Raw genomic sequence first — 16421 nt, 5'->3', positions numbered from 1 at the left:
ATATCCTGTACATATCCTATCTCAATCCACTCCACACTTAATCAAACCCAAAGAAATAAAACAGCAAGCAACATGAAAACTGATTTATACCAATGTCGTCAAGGTTTTGTATGTATTTGTTCGGAAGTATTTGGAATGGTACAAATTTTCTGTTTTGTTCTTTGGTAATAGGAGCAAAGAGCTGCTCAACTGAATGTGCTGCAGAGAACCTGAAGAACACACACACAAAAACATATGACTGTCCAACATCTTTTATGTGTTCATACATAATCCCACTGTAATGGTTTATTATATATATTTAGATACAAATACATTCTGCAGTGATCTGACCTCTTAAGTTTAATAGATTTGATACATACAGTTTTGTAAAGTTTGACTTTTGATACTTTTTTTGGTCTAAATAAATTGCACAAAACATTTTAAGCAATAAATTGCAAAAAAGAAAGAGTGTAACAATTATGATACAAATTAAAAACTTGTATATGCAAATTTATATTTAATTAATTTAAAAATAAATGGCCGAAGGTTTAATAGATTATTATTATTATTTCATGGTTCAGGCTTTACAGGGTAAATATTCCTATCTAACACCTAACAGTACATTTAGCAGCTATCCATGGAAAGAACCAGAAAGAGAAACAATACTAGATTCATGTTCAAGAGGAACATTACTAACATCTCAAGCGTAATGCATTCGATTATAACTATAAAGGTGGCGATGTTGTTTGTTTTTGGTCATGTAACAGGTCAAAACATAGTCATGGCCTGGATGATTTGGAGCCTTTCTGCACAAATCATAAAAAGATTAAAAAGATAATTTAAAAAAAACCAACTCTTTATTAGTAACTTTATTATTATTTGAACATGAAACACTGCTCTGATTTCGATATTGTTTCAGATATTTGGACACTGAAAAATCTCTAGATATTTGTCCTAGTTTCAAATGCTGCTTTCCAAAAGGTCAGTGGCATTGTCCCTTTGCATACACGTCAAGTATAGAGTACAGTGTCAGTTGTTGTTTGGTCTCCTTCAGCATTTTAGTCCACACCTGTGTCACTAATTTTATGTCATCACATGTTTATACTGTTTGTAAGCAGGCTACACTTCATGTCAATTCTCAGGGATGCAAAATTACCATCAGGTGTACCCTACACTGTGTTGTTTTGCAGTGGTAGCTTGCTATGGCCATCTGCTGGCCTCATGGGGGAATGACATGTTTAGTCTGAGCATGCCTAACTGCTTTCACTTTCCCTTCCATTGCAAAATACACTGACCTGATGAACAAAAAGTGCACTGAGAGGGTTTCTCCAGTTCATCCTGAAGGAAAGTTGTCCAGGGATGCCCAGGTTGCAGTGGTTGCACTGTTGCCTTGCTGAAAGAAGGCCCTTGGTTTGAACCCATGTATGTTCTCCGGATTAGTTGTGTCTGGGTGCTTCAGCTTCCACCTACAGCTGGTTTAGGTTAACTAGTGATTCTGTTTATCTGTTCATGTTATTGCTGTGACAGACTCTCACCCTGTTTATTCATTGAAAACATACTTGAGATTTATGCATGAGCTCATTGCCTTGTCATTCTTTGTCTTTACATACACTTTATACCTGCAAACCTCTTCAAATATGAATCACCAGTAGCAGCACCAGTATTTTCTTCTAATAGCATATGTGTGGTGTACGCAAGGTACTGACCTAAAGCTCAACACACACACACATCAGCAAAACCTCCATTCTCACTGTGTGGCAAATGACAGTGAGTGTCCACTTTATTGTTTTTCAAACATGTAAACATACAAGACAGTGACTTTGAAACAATCACATACAGGACATGGTGTCAACCAATAAAATAGAAAATATCATATTCATCTTTATATACTGTATACCCAAACAAATGAACACTGCAAGGTTGCTAAAGCCAGAATTTTCTTTATATATATATAAATGAATATTACATTTCATTTACATCAGTTCACAATGGAATTACCTGTTGTTTCTTTTCTACACAGTCCTTTCCTGGCACATTGCACATACCCTCAGAAATCCTGTTCAGAAAGGATTATTGGTCAAGGATCAGTTACCCTCTTCAGCTTATAGTCTTATAGCTGTGCCTGGTTTAAACCTGCAAGCGAGCACACTTCACAAACACAGGCACCATTTAGTTTTGCAAAAAGCAGAATGTGGGAGGTGCTAATAACTTCTCAGTATGATCTGAAGAGTGTCTAATTATCCACAAGGATATGGCTGCAGACAGAGATGCTCCAGGTACTGCGCAGTGTCTTACACTCCTGTTAAAATGGTGTATGATGCATCTGCTGCTTAGTTCAGTCAGTAGGGGCGGTTCAGTTAAAGAACGATATCAGGGAATTTCTATATTTTACTACTACTTTTCCAATGGTGTCTTTAATTTCTAAACATTACAATCAAGAAAAATATTTATGAGGCAAAGAGACAACACATTAATCAGTGGTTCAGTCTTTGTTCTACTGTCAATAATATCAAATAAACTTGGTAGCAAACATGCCTGGTGAGAAGACCTCTAATGGAAATCAGTCAAATTTACATGTTGTAAGATTTTTGATTTTTTAAAAGCCAATTTTTTGGATTCATCAGTCAAAAAATATTTAGTGCTATTAGAGCATATTGTTTGGAAAGGTAAGGGTGCATTGATGGATTATCTTGCTAATATTTACTCTTCGTTTCTGACCTGAAATTTTAACCGAAGCATCCCGACCTGCAGCCCTCTTACATGTGCAAAATTAAGGCATAACTCCACCAATAATCACTCTGAGACACTTTCGTGTCCACACTGTGACAGTCAAATAAAAGGCAGTTTCAGAATAAATACACACTATGGTCCTTTTGCTGCCATTTTTGCTACATCCTACTGAGGTAGACAGATGCATACTGCAATAGTCACCTTGCCAACCAAACATTCCCTGATGAGGCAATATGTATCTACACTGGAAAAGCAGCAGATCCTTAAATAGTGCACCTCAGCCTAAAAAACACAGTACACACACTTCTTGTATTGTTTTTCCCTGTAACAGGTTAGGCATACGTGTCTGTACATTATGTTTCCTGTATTGTATACTGTTCCTTTTAGACTTGATAAAAAAAATTTCAACTTGAGGCAACTGAAACACAAACGAACAAGTAAATCAGACTCATCTGCAGAAAATCACCTGCACATATTTTAGTGATACACAATAATTTTGACTTCTACTTTCAAACACATTAAACTTTTTCAGGTATGATCATTTGTGGCATTTATTTGTCAAACAAAATAAATAAATGTAGACCGTTGTATTCGTGACATGTGCAAGCTGTCGCTGTCAACCAAACTGCTCTAAATAATCAGCCTCACAGAGATGCCAGTAAGAGTGGAAATGTTTCATTTGGGCATCGTGGGCGCACAGTTCTGGCTGAGAGAACAGAAGTGCCACACTTTTTGTTTGTGAGGGGCAGCCAATCAGGAGAAAGTAAGACGAAGGTATGAGGAATAAAGGTGTTTGTTTCTGACAGTGGATGAGCTGCACCAAGGACCAGTATAAGATCAAGGCCCTTTTTGAAGAGCTGCCCTGGTCCTACAGTCAGAGCAGAACAGGTCCCCTTTAAAAAAAAAACAACATTTTATCTCCCTGGTCACCTTTCACAATTTTTAGACAATTCACTAGATCATAGTTTGAAAATCCGCCGATAATCATAAAACTTCCACATCCATGCTTTATTACAGACACCTTTCCTGCTGCCGTATTGGCTGTATAAGTTAGTTATAACAGTACAAATCTGAAACAGTGAGGAGTGGTTAAAACGTTTCTTTGTTGTTGTATTTTAAGGAATAGCCAACAGCAGTTTCCAGGCACTCCACCAGGGAGCCTGCAGAGAGGAAGTCCAGCTCCACCTCAATAAATTTGATGTAAATGGCACAACGCTCAGGTGAGTCTTCACCTGCCTCGTCCGTCTGACTCGTTCCAGCGTTGTGACAGTTCTCCTGCAGGAACCGCGTCACGGCGGAGGGCTCACCATGGACATAGTGTTTGCCAGAGCCCTGAAAGTGCTGAAAGAGACACTGCTGTATGGTCCTGTCCTCAGCTATGCCCAGGTAGCAGTAAGTGACTTTAGCCCCAGTCCTGTCACCACGCTCTACTCCTTCTCCATGAAGCTGGCTTTGAGCCCCATTCTCTAACCCACTCTGAGGTAAGCTGTGGTCTTCACTGTCACCCGGGGAAGAGGTCTGAGCAGTGCCATGAGAAGGCGACGCTGCCTCGTAGCCAATAGCGTATAGTCCATACGCCTTGGGAATGTCCCCAGGAAGGAGGTAGTGGGATGTGCCTCTGCTGCAGCTCGTCACCTTTGACTGGGACACACGGACCCAGTCCACCTCCATGTGCAGCTCAAGGCAACGCGCCTCGCTGATGGTAATGTCCAAAAACTTGTAGTAGACATTCTTCCAGTTCATCTTCTGAACTTTGGTCATGATGATGCGGCCTTCAGGCTTCTCTGGGTTGAAGTACTCACGCAGCCGTTTACCAAGCGGCACCTGTGAGCTGATTTCAGCATAGTGGTAACGCACGTGCTCACGCCAGCGCGTGTTGTACCCCACAGCAAAGATGGCCAGCTTGTTGGAGAGGTGTAGCCGGGAAAACTCAGTCCACGTCTGAAAGTGCTCCCACTTCAGCTGCACAGACTCAAGAATATGGATCACTGTCTGCATTGTGTCCCTTTTTCTGTGTGTAATATCAAAAAGCAGTGATGTCAGCTTTTGAGAGGTTATGCAGATTTTATAAACACCAACATAATCTGAGTTGCATTTACAAGGATGGATAAGTCTTGATTCTCGTTGACTTACTGTGTTTGTTCTGACAGCTCCGCTTGGATCTGTAGGACTCTGTGTTTAGGCAACTGGATTTCGTCTGGTAGGAAAAAGCACAAATCTGAGTTCAAAACCACCTGCTGTGTCGTATATTTTTTGGATGTCATCCGCTAGCTAACACCAAACTCACCGGTCTCCATGTCTCCCTCCTGGAATGCCGAGTCCAGCACCTGGTTGCACCAGTCCTCCTGTGAGAAGTCTTCCAGGGTGCTACCATCAGACTCCATCTCCTGATACAGCCCACTGCTGTTGATGAGCACAGGGGCACAGCTCTGGGAGTCCCAGCCTCCCTGACCGAACACCTTCTCCAGCTGCTCGATAGTGTAGCTGCTCTTCCTTTTACCGATGCCGTGCTCCTTCACACGGCTGTAGCAGCGCCGCAGCGTCTGTTTGTAAAAGGAGGATGAACACATCTTTCACAATTAAGAACATTTTTACAATTTTTACGCTTCTTTACATTGTTACCAAAAGCTGACATAGTCAGTAGGTAAGTTTTTTGTATCTGTGTAGCAATTAATTCTCCTAAATGCATTCTTAAAACACCACCTGTTGCTTTAAGGGTAATGAATAATCTAGTTTGGTTAAATGCACAGAACAATAAGTACACGTTTATTTAAGAAATCACACTTTTTACTGCTCTTTAAGTTAATTCACAACACTGTGATGACAAATGCTGTGGTGCTGGTTACACCTATGCCTGGCCCTGAAAGGTGCAGCTCATACCTAGCTGCCTCCTTCACCACCTGCCTCTCCTACCCTCAGCAAGATGCCTAATCCAGCCACAACACGGTCAGCCCTCATCGGTCTCCAAGGCAGAGACAGATCTTATCATATGCCGAAACAACAACAAAAACAAAACAATGCAAAACAGCACTTTTGATGATGAAACATCAACATTTTGAACTGAAATGAAACCAAAAAGAAAAAATCCAGCACCACCATTTAAATGGAGATTACATCGAAATTTGAACGACACTGCCTGCATCCACTTTATCAGGTTTTTATCGCATACCAATGTGATGTATGTGTTTACGTCAACAAATCAAAATCACTGTGTATGTAAACGGACAAAAAGGTTAGCGCTTTAAATGTATCTGTGAAAAACAAAAAACCCTGCGATTATGATTGCACTGTAGCAGTCGAAAACCCAATACAATTTCATTATTTAAAAATCCAATATGCCGGTATACCACCATATATATATATTATATATATATATATACACCATATATTTTCTTCTTTCATACACACAAAACATAAACTGACTTTGTTATACGGAATCATTTGTTTACTCATTTACACTCTGCCCTGTTCCAAACAGCTGGCTGTCTTCCAAATAGGTGTTTACAAACAGGGAAGTTCTACAGTGCCATCTGGTGGACAAACTATACAACACCAACGCTCAGATTTGAAGGACGTGTCTCTGTCTCTTTTCTTTTTAAATTGACTTTTTTCTTTTTGCCTTTTTAAAGACTGCAAATATTAGCAAACAGCTAACATTTGCTGTTTCAAGAAATAATAATAATTATAAAAACATTTGCTGTTAACATCTACCTGCCGATAAATCCATTGGGTTCTACTAGAGTGTTCCCACAGGCCATGTTAACATGGACAAAAACCTGTCCAGAAAACTAGAGTTCCCTGCAGCTTTCCAAAAATAGAAATTTACTTTTGTTTGAATGAGTCTGACTGAATGTAAGTACCCTAGAACAACCAATCTGAGAACAGCATTAATTTCCATACGCACGATTCACAGTAAAGTGGGTACCCAGAGACTCTAGAAAGTGAATGATATATTTTGGCGACTTCAAGTCTCCATGGGTGAAATAACTGCATGTGATGCAAAGTTGGTGGGACCCGTGTTCAACTTTCAGGCGAGCGACTGAAGAGACAACCAGTGAGAGTGAAGAATACCGTTGATTGACATATGACCTGCTAGTAAATACATTAGAGGGTCACTTAGGCAACTGGAGCCTGGAATGGCCACAAGTGAACCGCTGTTTTATTAAACTGAGCATGGCAGGAGCTGACTTCCTGTCTAGTTATGCAAAGTTTTGCTTATCACACATGTTGGCCAAGGTGCTTAACAAGAATAAGCCCATCTGTGATGATGAGGAGGGCTTGTTTACTTCCTAATGGTAGCCACACAAAGCATAGATGGAAGCTGATCTCAGAGCAGTTTAAAGCAGAGCCAGCGGCAGCTTGTCCAGTATGTTAATCTCAGTAATGACACAACAATAACATTTAATAATGGTGCAGCAGATGGTGCAAATAAAATTTGATTGAATAAACTAATGACATGAATCAATATAAATTGCAATATTAATAACTGGAAAATATTATTATCACTTTACAGTTTGTTAACAGTAATATAACACTTGACTGAGTTTCTATTTAACATATATGAGTGATGATCATTATAAAGTGTTAAGGACCTTTCTAATGACTTGTGTGCAACATTCATCTGTGTGTCTGTTACAGGAAGTCAGATGAATAAATCAAAGGGAACTGACTTCACTCTAATAAAGGATATCATTTCTGATAATTGAAGTGGTTATAAACAGAAGATGCACAATAACAGGCATGACAGCCGCAATTAGCCTCCTGTACATGTGAGGGAGGCGGGATGAGTGCAGCCATGTCCACAGAGCGCAGAAACAACACGTTAAAATATGATTGAACTTGTTTATCTGCGTGTGAGCCACACTGTAGATTAACAGGTAGCAGCTCCACCTCAGTGTCACAGCTACAGGTCCAGGTGCTGGTGATGGGGGGTTAGTATGTGATGTTAAAGCTATTGTTGCATCCTCTGAAGCTCATTTACCTTCATCCTCTCCCTGCACTGGGACGGGGTCCTCTCGTATCCCAGCTCCGACAAGGCTCTGGACACCCGTTCGTACATGGCAGGACCGGGGGCCTTACCAGAGAACACGGTGCCGGCGACCTCCAGCTGCTGCATCCTCGCCTCTGTCAGCCTCTCGTTACCCCACACCGCGATGAGGGCGTTTGTCTCGGAGGGCGTCCACGACATCCCTCGGCAAGCCGTGAAGCTGTTGGAGGAGGATGAGGCCGTGTTCCGGCCCGCAGCCCCCGAGCTCACGTTCAAAGGCGAGAAGCGGTTTGGCGTCGAGGGATTAGAGTGATATTGATTACTGTCACTCAAATCCTCCGATTCAGGGGATGGCACCTCGGTTTTCGGTACCTTTAACGGCGTCGATATCTCTGGAGAATGCTCTGTGTTACTGGACGCCGCCATGTTGCCTCTGTTGCTAAGGGGAGGGAAAGTGACGTTCGGCTTGGAAAAAAGCACGGCGTGGATCCTGGAGGGATTATGTAGTCTAAACCAGTTTCTCATTGCACTCAGTTATTGCATTTGTGTTGCTATCTCACTGATGAAGAACTACAATTAATAAAAAATGATATCCAACAGGATTTACAAGCAAAATATCCACATTTGATGGAAAGATGAAAAAAAAATGATGGATTGCATTTATATAGCGCTTTACAATACCACTATTCATTCACTCTCACATTCACACACTGGTGGAGGCAAGCTACAGTTGTAGCCACAGCTGCCCTCGGGCAGACTGACAGAAGTGAGGCTGCCATATCGCGCCATCGGCCCCTCTGGCCAACGCCAGTAGGATAAAGTGTCTTGCCCAAGGACACAACAACCAGGACAGAGGGGGATCGAACCGGCAACTTTCTAGTTACAGATGAGGTTCCCAACCCCCTGAACCACCGTCGCATAACAGTAAGAATAATAATCGTCAAATATGAGACCAGTTCAGTTCAATTCAATTCGATTTTTACAGCGCCAAATCACAACAACAGTCGCCTCAAGGCACTTTATATTGTAAGGTTGACCCTATGATAATACATACAGAGGAAAAACCCAACAATCATATGACCCCCTATGAGCAAACACTTTGGGAACAGTGGGAAGGAAAAACTCCCTTTTAACAGGAAGAAACCTCCGGCAGAACCAGGCTCGGGGAGCGCGGCCATCTGCCGGACCGGTTGGGAGGACAGAAGGAAGACAGCTCTCTTCCACATGCTGTGGAAGAGAGCCAGAGATTAATAACAAGCAGGGGCGGTCCTGGCCTGTTTGGTGCCCTGGGCGAGCACTCCCTCTCTCCCCTCCACCAACACACACACACACACACACACACACACACACATTAAAGATTGTACATTATACTGTACACCATACTGAATTTAACCAGATAAATATTTTAGATAGTGTGTGTGTGTGTGTGTGTGTGTGTGTGTGTGTGTGTGTGTGTGTGTGAGAGAGAGAGAGAGAGAGAGTAGAGCATGCAAATGGTTAACAAACAGCCATCATACATTGAGAATAGCAGACAAATCAACATTACACATCTTCCAATTAATGGCTAATTAATATTATGCTGTCTACAGTCTGTTACAGTTTTCCCAATCCCTACTAATAAATGTTATGTTATCTTTTTTCAGGATACAAAATACCTGCCGTTATCCAAAGACACATCTGCTTACCTGTATCTTTTGCTTGTTTCTCCTCTTCTTTTCTCTTTTTTTCTAAACTGAGGATCTGATGGCTTTGACCTTTCCTTGTCCATCTTCCATCAGTATTTTTGCACTCCAGTATCAACACCCAACCCCACAACATAAATTAATAGACTAATAGACCTTCACCTTGTATAGGGTTTTTTCTTCTTCTGGGATTTCACACAGAAACATAATTAATACATAACGTGTTTGGATTGACAATATTATGAATGTGCAGTGTATGGAAGCAGCACCAGCAGTCTACACCTAGACCAATGAATGCTGAAGTGTGCATGGTGGTTCACGGCGTGAAGTGTGAAAGAACCTGCTAGTCATCAATTATTTTAACTTGTATTATTTAAGAAGGAAATGGCCCTCAAATAGAGACCACGATGTCACGGTGATATCACGGTTTTAGTTCTTTGGTGTTAGTGGTTTGGGTTTGTTATGCTGCCAGACAAGAATGCATTTGGTCCATATGGACTGCTGGTATCATCTAAAGCTAGCAAGCATGGTTAACAACTTGCATCCATGCCCTCCCACTGAACTTTTTGGGGGATTTCCTTCGTCTTTGGAAGTAATAGAGGCCACCCAAACACCTGAAATATCAATGGAAAGCCCAGGATGTCCTCTATTTAGTACATCAGGACTCATAAGTTAAAAGATAAAGACCAAAAACAAATCTCCATTTCAGAGGACATAAATGAATAGGCTGTTTTTCAGGAGGATATTACCTACAGCTGCAAATGCACATATCAGATAAACTAAAAAAACATTCAGTTAAAACAAATGCACGCACTTGTATGGTCGGTACTAAACAGTCAGCAATAATACTTACAAAAATGATAAAAGATAACAATTCTGTTAAAAATGATCTAGACATCAAAAACAGCTCAAACACAGCTGATAGATCCAGTCCCCTGGCTGTTAGACTAGCTGTGTCAAACATAAGGCCACAGGAAGCAGAAGTGGCCGAGCAAACACTCTAATTTAGCCTTACTGAATGGCTTTGGGAGTAAAGGAGAGCATAAATATAAGATTTTTAACTGTGACTTAATTGACCTGCACAAGGCTTCATTCATACTACACTAAAGTAGTAAAGTAAGTGATAGACAATTAAATAACAGAAAAGATTTTTCACAGTTTTTTTGTTTTGTTTTTTTAAATAATGGGACTGTAGTAGAAAAAATTGGACTTTTTCTGTGAAACAAACAATTTTCTGTTTCGTAATTACAAGACAGTCTGGGCAAAGAGCTACCAGAAGTAAATTTTAAACATTTTCTTCTTACAATTTAAGCCCGTAGAGCCAGTCTGACACATTTATTTCATCATGCAGAAAAAAAATGCATGCATTGTTAAAATTACACTTTTTTTCTTATACTAATTAATCATAGGGATTAAATGTGCAGTTTCACTGGTCTGACTCATGGAAGGCCAAAATCAGCTGTACGTGGCCCGTGATGAAATATATTTAGAGGAGTCGCAGCTTCCTTAGTGACTTCATCAATTCTGGAGATGCTGATTGGTGTTGGGATTAAATAATTTGCAGTGCCTCAATAATGCTATGCCACCACCATTTTGAGATCCGCGACAATGTGTCATGCAGGAGGCATCTCCCTTCTAGAAGTAATAAAGTGTTAAATTTTCTACTGAGCAGTGTTTTGTCTTCCATCGGATGCCTCTGAGGAATCAAAAGAACTCGGTGAAGTGTTGATATTTACAATTGGGGGCTTGTCCAGGATTCCGATAGGAGGCTAAGGAAGACAGATTGGGTGCGATCTGGGAGCTCAACCAGCAAAGCGAACAGAGAACCGGGTCATTTTGAAATAAAGCACCACCTGTTAAACCAAAATGTGCACTTTTGAGCTTATCTAAATTGGCTGTTCACCAAGTTGATTGAATTCTCAGTGTCAATTTGCTGCAGTAGACAAAGAGGCGATGTGTGATCATCATCCGTCCCAGTGCGTTAGAGCGACTAAATTGGGGTGTAATAAGCCGAGTAAACAAATAGGCTGTTGCTGAAAGTAAGAGAGTAAGAGTAACAAGCCTTCTAGGACTTTGTGTTGGCTGTAGTGTTTAACAAAAAAACTCTGACACATGTCATCAGTGTCTGCTTTTAAATCTTTATTAAAGACTCATTCATATTATACGCTTTTTTTTGTTCTTTAAAAAATAAATTTTTTGATATTCTTTGGTTAACAACATTCAGTTCTTTTAGATTTTTATGTTAATTTTAAGTTGTTCATCACTATAATAATCACATTGTATCTTATTTTGACATTCCACATGTCTTTATTAGCCTTTTTTAACTGATTTGCTGGTTTTGATAAGTACTATACAATAAACCTTATCAGTTTTAAAATTACATTAATATTTCAAGTATCTTGTGAACATGAAGTTAATAAGGTGCAGAGTCCAATTTGATCCAATGCAAAACTATATTTCCCATTCAGGAAGTGTTTGTCCCAGCATAAACTGACAATAAAACACATCACAGAGACTTTTGCTCATTTTCAGTTCAGTTTGTAAATATAGTCACCAAGGTTTGGAAAAGAGTTTAATACAGCAGACTAAAATGGTCTCAGTAGCAAAAAGTGAAAACACAATAGTGATTTTTTTAAAACTGAAATTTAAACTTTAGTTTAGCTGTTATGGTCTGTTTCTTCACATCTCCAAAGCAGGTCACATTTTTACAATATCCTTTGACTGTATTCACACAGACTTTGACACTAAACATTTTTCCTGGGAAGTGTGTCCTGTGCAAACTGTCTTTCGAGATCTGTACACATGGTTTGAATAATTTGGAGAAATGAAATCTCCTACAAGACTCATGTGCATGCACATCTATTTTCTGAAGGCTTGAAAGCATTTTAGATCTTGGTATGGCAACAGCACACCCTGTGTTAGAGGTTTAGATTCCAACAGTCACTCTTTGAGATAAGGTTTTACAGTGGGGCAAAAAAGTATTTAGTCAGCCACCGATTGTGCAAGTTCCCCCACTTAAAACGATGACAGAGGTCAGTAATTTGCACCAGAGGTACACTTCAACTGTGAGAGACAGAATGTGAAAAAAAAATCCATGAATCCACATGGTAGGATTTGTAAAGAATTTATTCGTAAATCAGGGTGGAAAATAAGTATTTGGTCAATAACAAAAATACAACTCAATACTTTGTAACATAACCTTTGTTGGCAATAACAGAGGTCAAACGTTTACTATAGGTCTTTACCAGGTTTGCACACACAGTAGCTGGTATTTTGGCCCATTCCTCCATGCAGATCTTCTCGAGAGCAGTGATGTTTTGGGGCTGTCGCCGAGCAACACGGACTTTCAACTCCCGCCACAGATTTTCTATGGGGTTGAGGTCTGGAGACTGGCTAGGCCACTCCAGGACTTTCAAATGCTTCTTACGGAGCCACTCCTTTGTTGCCCGAGCGGTGTGTTTTGGATCATTGTCATGTTGGAAGACCCAGCCTCGTGTCATCTTCAAAGTTCTCACTGATGGAAGGAGGTTTTGGCTCAAAATCTCACGATACATGGCCCCATTCATTCTGTCCTTAACACGGATCAGTCGTCCTGTCCCCTTGGCAGAAAAACAGCCCCATAGCATGATGTTTCCACCCCCATGCTTCACAGTAGGTATGGTGTTCTTGGGATGCAACTCAGTATTCTTCTTCCTCCAAACACGACGAGTTGAGTTTATACCAAAAAGTTCTACTTTGGTTTCATCTGACCACATGACATTCTCCCAATCCTCTGCTGTATCATCCATGTGCTCTCTGGCAAACTTCAGACGGGCCTGGACATGCACTGGCTTCAGCAGCGGAACACGTCTGGCACTGCGGAATTTGATTCCCTGCCGTTGTAGTGTGTTACTGATGGTGACCTTTGTTACTTTGGTCCCAGGTTTCTGCAGGTCATTCACCAGGTCCCCCCGTGTGGTTCTGGGATCTTTGCTCACCGTTCTCATGATCATTTTGACCCCACGGGATGAGATCTTGCGTGGAGCCCCAGATGGAGGGAGATTATCAGTGGTCTTGTATGTCTTCCATTTTCTGATGATTGCTCCCACAGTTGATTTTTTCACACCAAGCTGCTTGCCTATTGTAGATTCACTCTTCCCAGTCTGGTGCAGGTCTACAATACTTTTCCTGGTGTCCTTCGAAAGCTCTTTGGTCTTGGCCATGGCGGAGTTTGGAGTCTGACTGTTTGAGGCTGTGGACAGGTGTCTTTTATACAGATGATGAGTTCAAACAGGTGCCATTCATACAGGTAACGAGTGGGGGACAGAAAAGCTTCTTACAGAAGACGTTACAGGTCTGTGAGAGCCAGAGATTTTCCTTGTTTGAGGTGACCAAATACTTATTTTCCACCCTAATTTACGAATAAATTCTTTACAAATCCTACCATGTGGATTCATGGATTTTTCTTTCACATTCTGTCTCTCACAGTTGAAGTGTACCTCTGGTGCAAATTACTGACCTCTGTCATCATTTTAAGTGGGGGAACTTGCACAATCGGTGGCTGACTAAGTACTTTTTTGCCCCACTGTATATTGGCACCCGAAGTTGGAACCCTCTGATATAATTTTATGGATTTGTTGATTTGCTTAGTTTGTCTCAATGACAATCTCCTTTATATTTTATGTCACTGATGAAAATGATTAAAAAAATGGTACAAATTTTATCTACACGTTCTTTCTCAGTGGATCAAGTGTTACCTAAAGTGGTTTTCCTTTATGCCAAAAAATCTCACCAGTTAGTTTCAGTAATTAATGACAGATATGTTACACAGACAGTCTATGTATCCACTGTAACAATGTTATACTTCATTATGGGCAAATGAATGTCAAAGGTAAAACTGAAGTCATTTTTAGATCTTATGCAGTATCTACTTCAAGATTTTATATTCTATATTTGTGAAAAACATCACAGCACCAAATAAACAGAGTAACAAACATAGGGACAGAGTGCCTTTTCTGCTGATCCTCACTACTGCACCCAGAGGGCAATGTGTAACATGACACAGCAGTTAGAGGGCAGTGAACAAGAATTTTTATTGGATTTTGAGTATATAATTGGTTATTTCATGGCCCCATTGATTGATTGTGGCATTATTTACTTCATCTTCTCTGTGACAGTGTTTGATTGGCTTTCTTCAGGGACTGCAGGTCATTCAGTCCAGCTCTGCCATCTGTCCAGTGCTTGGCTGTGAGTGTGTGTGTGTGTGTGTGTGTGTGTGTGTGTGTGTGTGTGTGTGTGCGTTGGTAAACATGTATTAGCTGGACATTTCGTCTGAATACACACCACACTAGAAGGACATTTTGAATTAACAGGACAGAGGCGGTGTCCTGCTAATTTTGACTGAAATCTAACAACGTAGAGTGGTTTCTATTGGTCCACTAACCCTAAAAAAACAAAAAAATCAAGATGTCGGTTTAATACATATAAACTTGATTTTGTGTTAAATCTGTGTATCACCAAGAGTGTCCCTGGTGGTAGCGTGTGTAATAGCAGGACCTCATGAATATTCACACATGTGTGAATAATAATGAGGCTTGTGTGTAGTTGTCCCGCCAATTCTTACACAGTCCTTCCAATTCACATGTGGGTTAGATAACTGGTAAATGTTCCAAAATGACCACACCAAATGAACCACTGTATGTTGAACTTAATTGTAATAAAAGCCTGCTTTACCTTGTTGGAAAGAAGACATATGAAGCTTTGCTTTTATATGAAACACTAAGGTTTTGTGTAATTATTCACAGTTATACTAAGTAAATACAGTTACGTACTTACAAAGTGGTATGAAAAAGTATTTGACTGATAAGTTATTTATTTTTTGGTTTGTTCTCTCATTTATCTGTTATCAGATTAGATGAAGAGAACCTGAGTGAATACAAATATAGGTTGTTTTCTATTATCTTATTTTTCAAGGGGAAATGCTTTCCTGGCCCTGTGTAAAGAGGATATTGCAATTCTAAAACAAATGTAAAAAAGAGTGACCTTTATTGGGTACACCTCGAACTGCTTGTTAACTACTCACTAATTGGGCAATCACATAGTGGCAACTCAATGCATTTAGGTGTCATGGTCCTGGGTCTCTCGACCCAGCATTTTGAGTTTGTGGTTATTTTTTATTCACTGTTTTAGGTCCTCTTGCCTTCACGTTTATCTGTGTTCCCTGGGTCTTGTGTTCACCCTTTCCCTTCACTGTGTGTTTTGTATTTATTGCTGTCTGTGTTTTGGTTTTTTGCTGCTCCATGCTTTGTTGTTCTGCTTTCTTAGTGTACAGTTTTGATTATTATTTTCCCATGTTTCGGTTATCATGGTTTGGTGTTCTGTCTCTGTGGCTGTATCCCAATTCAGGGTCTGCAGCCTTAAAATACGCAGCCTTAGCAGTCCACAAGGGCCGCGTACTCAAAGACCGCTAAGGTCGGAAGTGAGAGGCTTGTGAAATGGGACGGTCTAGGCTCCGTCGCACTGCTCAGGTTGCCTAGCAACCATGATACTCACCGCTGGAAACGTTTCTGTTGGATTGTGTGTCCACAGGTGTTTGTACTTTGCGTCACAATAAAATGACGGTAAAAGGCTCCGCCCACTTCCTATCCATGTCTCACCATGCAACGACTTTGAATGGACTGGAGAAGTGTAGTGGCAGAGTCCTCCATCAGAAATAAGATATGTGTGTTGACTTTTTATTCTCCCTCAAAAATATTATGCCATGACGTGGCCCAGAGCAGCTCTGCTAACAGGTTATGGGCCCAGCACGCTTCCGCTGCGCAAGTTACCGGCAGGTGTTAAAAGTTTGGCACGATTGAGTGAGTAAGCGTTTTTGTGCATCATGAGCAGACGCACGGCAGAGTCGGGCAGTCGATATTCCCGTTTGCAATTTGATGGAGATGAAAGGAAATATGAGATATGGGAAACGAAGTTCCTTGGTCATCTCAGACTACAAGGTTTGAAAGATGTCATCTTAAAGGCTGAGGGTGATGAAGAAGCCGATGGTGAAGATGATGACAAAAATG

The 16421-nt window shown here is 40.7% G+C and overlaps 1 protein-coding gene across 1 annotated transcript; it reads right to left on the bottom strand.

Moving 5' to 3' along the window:
• Positions 1-3171: 3171 nt before the first annotated feature.
• On the bottom strand, positions 3172-8293 carry msantd2 (Myb/SANT DNA binding domain containing 2). Its single transcript, XM_082549015.1, has 4 exons — positions 7691-8293; positions 4997-5252; positions 4843-4906; positions 3172-4720 (listed from the first exon to the last, which is right to left on the bottom strand). Exons 1-4 carry the CDS (start codon positions 8219-8221, stop codon positions 3799-3801), a joined length of 1773 nt encoding a protein of 590 aa, XP_082405141.1. The 5' UTR covers positions 8222-8293; the 3' UTR covers positions 3172-3798.
• Positions 8294-16421: the final 8128 nt, after the last annotated feature.

Source organism: Aulonocara stuartgranti (genome assembly GCF_965226115.1).
Source record: "Aulonocara stuartgranti genome assembly, chromosome: 10".
NCBI lineage: Eukaryota > Metazoa > Chordata > Actinopteri > Cichliformes > Cichlidae > Aulonocara > Aulonocara stuartgranti.
This window is presented reverse-complemented; position numbering and strand designations above follow the sequence as displayed.

Excerpts from the sequence above, each read along its gene's own strand:
- msantd2 (XM_082549015.1), bottom strand. The coding sequence starts at position 8,221 with ATGAGAAACTGGTTTAGACTACATAATCCCTCCAGGATCCACGCCGTG. Across the intron at positions 5,253-7,690 it reads AGTGCAGGGAGAGGATGAAG|ACGCTGCGGCGCTGCTACAG; the intron begins GTAAATGAGCTT and ends TTTTACAAACAG. Across the intron at positions 4,907-4,996 it reads GGAGGGAGACATGGAGACCG|ACGAAATCCAGTTGCCTAAA; the intron begins GTGAGTTTGGTG and ends TTTTCCTACCAG.